Source organism: Crocodylus porosus, unplaced genomic scaffold (genome assembly GCF_001723895.1).
Source record: "Crocodylus porosus isolate Cpor-Errol unplaced genomic scaffold, CroPor_comp1, whole genome shotgun sequence".
NCBI classification, from domain to species: Eukaryota; Metazoa; Chordata; order Crocodylia; family Crocodylidae; genus Crocodylus; species Crocodylus porosus.
In genome coordinates, this window is record NW_017728906.1 from 105165250 (window position 1) to 105167749 (window position 2500).

At 49.1% G+C, this 2500-nt stretch overlaps 1 protein-coding gene across 1 annotated transcript in view; it reads left to right on the forward strand.

Moving 5' to 3' along the window:
- LOC109305489 (zinc finger protein ZIC 5-like) overlaps positions 1-2500 on the forward strand; it is a gene marked incomplete at its 5' end in the record, with an annotated part of 4997 nt that overhangs the window by 1929 nt on the left and 568 nt on the right. The window contains one exon of the mRNA XM_019528489.1: positions 1859-2500. This exon is cut by the window's right edge and continues 568 nt beyond it. Coding sequence (XP_019384034.1) covers positions 1859-2304 — 446 coding nt within the window. The remainder of the gene's footprint in view (positions 1-1858) is intronic.

The window sequence follows — 2500 nt, forward strand, 5'->3', positions numbered from 1 at the left end:
CGGGACGGCGCTGCTGCTCCGCCACAAACGCATGAGCTGCGTTTTCTCACCGGGATTCCTAAAAACAGCCCTCCTGCACACGCACTCACACACACCACGTCACACATGCACACACACACATGCACACAAGCGCGCAAGAGTTTGTTTGGCGCGGGGCTCGGAGGGGCGCGGGATCCGAGCGGAGCGGCCGCCGCGGCGAGTCACGCTGCCAGAAGCTGCCTGAGGCTGTGGCCAGGTCCCCGCGGTGCCGCTCGCGTGGGACCGGGGCATATGTGACCGCGTGGAAGCAAAGCGGGATTGAAGGAAGCGGCTTCAATGCCCCTTTGCCATAGGCGCCTGAAGGCTTGCGGGGATCCGCCGCCCGCGCCCTTACTGCTCTGCAAAATGCAAAAGGTTTTCAAGACCCGGCTAGACAGAGCTTTGGCTGAGATGATCTAGCTGGGGCGGACGAGGTCCGTGCCCGTCCTCCTTTTGCAGGGCTGTGACGGCTGAAGCAGAGTTGCTCTGCTCGCAATGTGGTTCCAGCCGGAATAAAATGACCCGGCGCGTCTCTCCCCGCAGCCGCTCTCTCCGTACTAGGCATTTGCCCGTCGCCGATGCAACAACTACGGGGCAAAAACTGTCTGGAGCACAGCTATCAAGCAAATATGTAGCAAATACACAGGCACCAAAGGGTGCTGTATTACAGGACCTGGTAGGATTTAAAGGGACGCTAGGCACAAAGGCCTGAGGGGGGATATTCACAACCACTTTAACTGCTAAGCAATGCTGAAGCTATTAAAATATGATTTGCCATAGATTTTTAGACACGAATTAACCTCAGGTAAATAGATACCGCAAAAGCAGCCCCACTGCTCTCATTATTAGTGTGGCTTGCTAACACAGGCTGTTCTTCTCGCTAACGTGCGGGTTGTGAATGAGAGTAGGAAGCTACTGTTTTATTCTCAGACTAGAGCCGGCGTCTGCCTGTGAAATCCTCCGCTTTGTGCCCGTGTGTTTAAACAGGTGTCGTTTTTATTTCCGAAAACCAAAGATTCTCCCTGTATTTATAAACTGCTGCGTGCCAGTAAGGGCAAGAAGTGCCAATCAGTAGGCGAATCCAGATGTTTCTCGTTGTTTATTAAGTGCCTCGGTTATGTTTGTTATGCTGTGAGACATGTACATACATATATATTATGTATGTGTGTATGTGTATATATCTATGTCTGTGTATATATATGCGTGTGTATGTGTGTTTGTATGCATATATATGTTGTATCTCTGTGTATATATATGCGTGTGTATGTGTGTTTGTATGCATATATATGTTGTATCTCTGTGTATATATATGCGTGTGTATGTGTGTTTGTATGCATATATATGTTGTATCTGTGTGTATATCTATGTATGTGAATGTGGAAGTGTGTGTGTGTGTATGTGTGTGGGTGTGTGTAGATATATATGTGTGTGTGTTTGTGTGTGTGTGCCTGTGTGTACATAGATATGTATGTGTGTAGAGAGAGATATCTGCGAGAGGATTTTCTGCAGAGAAAGAATCGCTGCTTTCTGATGTGATCTCTTGTCTTTTTGCAAACCGCAATGAACATTTTACAGCTCGCAAACTATTTCGCATGTGACAGGAATGCAGCTCGAACTCTTGGCAGGTATCATTTTTCCCAGCCACGGCCCGGGTCTCTTCCTGAAAAGCAAAGAAACGCTTTGCAGTGCGCTTCTCTATGGATACAGCGCTTTCTAGGAGCTGTGAAACGTTCCGCTTAGTGGTGGTGGTGGTGCTGCTGCTGCTCAAATTACCTCTCGTCCTGATCCGGAATGTAAATGCAGACGCCCAGAAGATAATGATTCTTGTTTTCCATTGCAGGAGAGAAGCCTTTTAAATGCGAGTTCGATGGCTGCGACAGGAAGTTTGCCAATAGCAGTGACAGAAAGAAACACTCCCACGTCCACACCAGTGACAAACCGTATTATTGCAAAGTCAGAGGCTGCGATAAATCTTACACGCACCCCAGCTCCTTGAGGAAGCACATGAAGATCCACTGCAAGTCCCCGCCACCTTCTCCGACTCCCGGATCTCACGGTTACCAATCTGCAGGTACCCCGCTAGGTGCCCCGCTTTCCCCTGTCCAGGACTCAGCCAGGGGACGCTCTGCCAATCTCTCCCCTCAGGTCACCAACCTCAACGAATGGTACGTCTGTCAGGCCAGTGGGGCTCCTAACAACCTTCACACGCCTTCCAGCAATGTGTCCTCTTCTGAGTCCGAAGATGAAGAGGTTTATAGGAACTCTGATACAAGAACTATCCATTAAAGGGGGGATGGGTGGGGGAAGCAACAGCAAAGTTTCTGACCTGGGAGTACTTGCACGACTCTCCTGAAGTGTAGTGACTCAAGGCCTGAAATAAATGGATGGCATAAAGATGCCATCCGGTTTCACTGGCACTATTTATTCACTGTATGAAACCCTATGGTGTTTGTACGCGGTAACTAATTTAATTAAGACACTT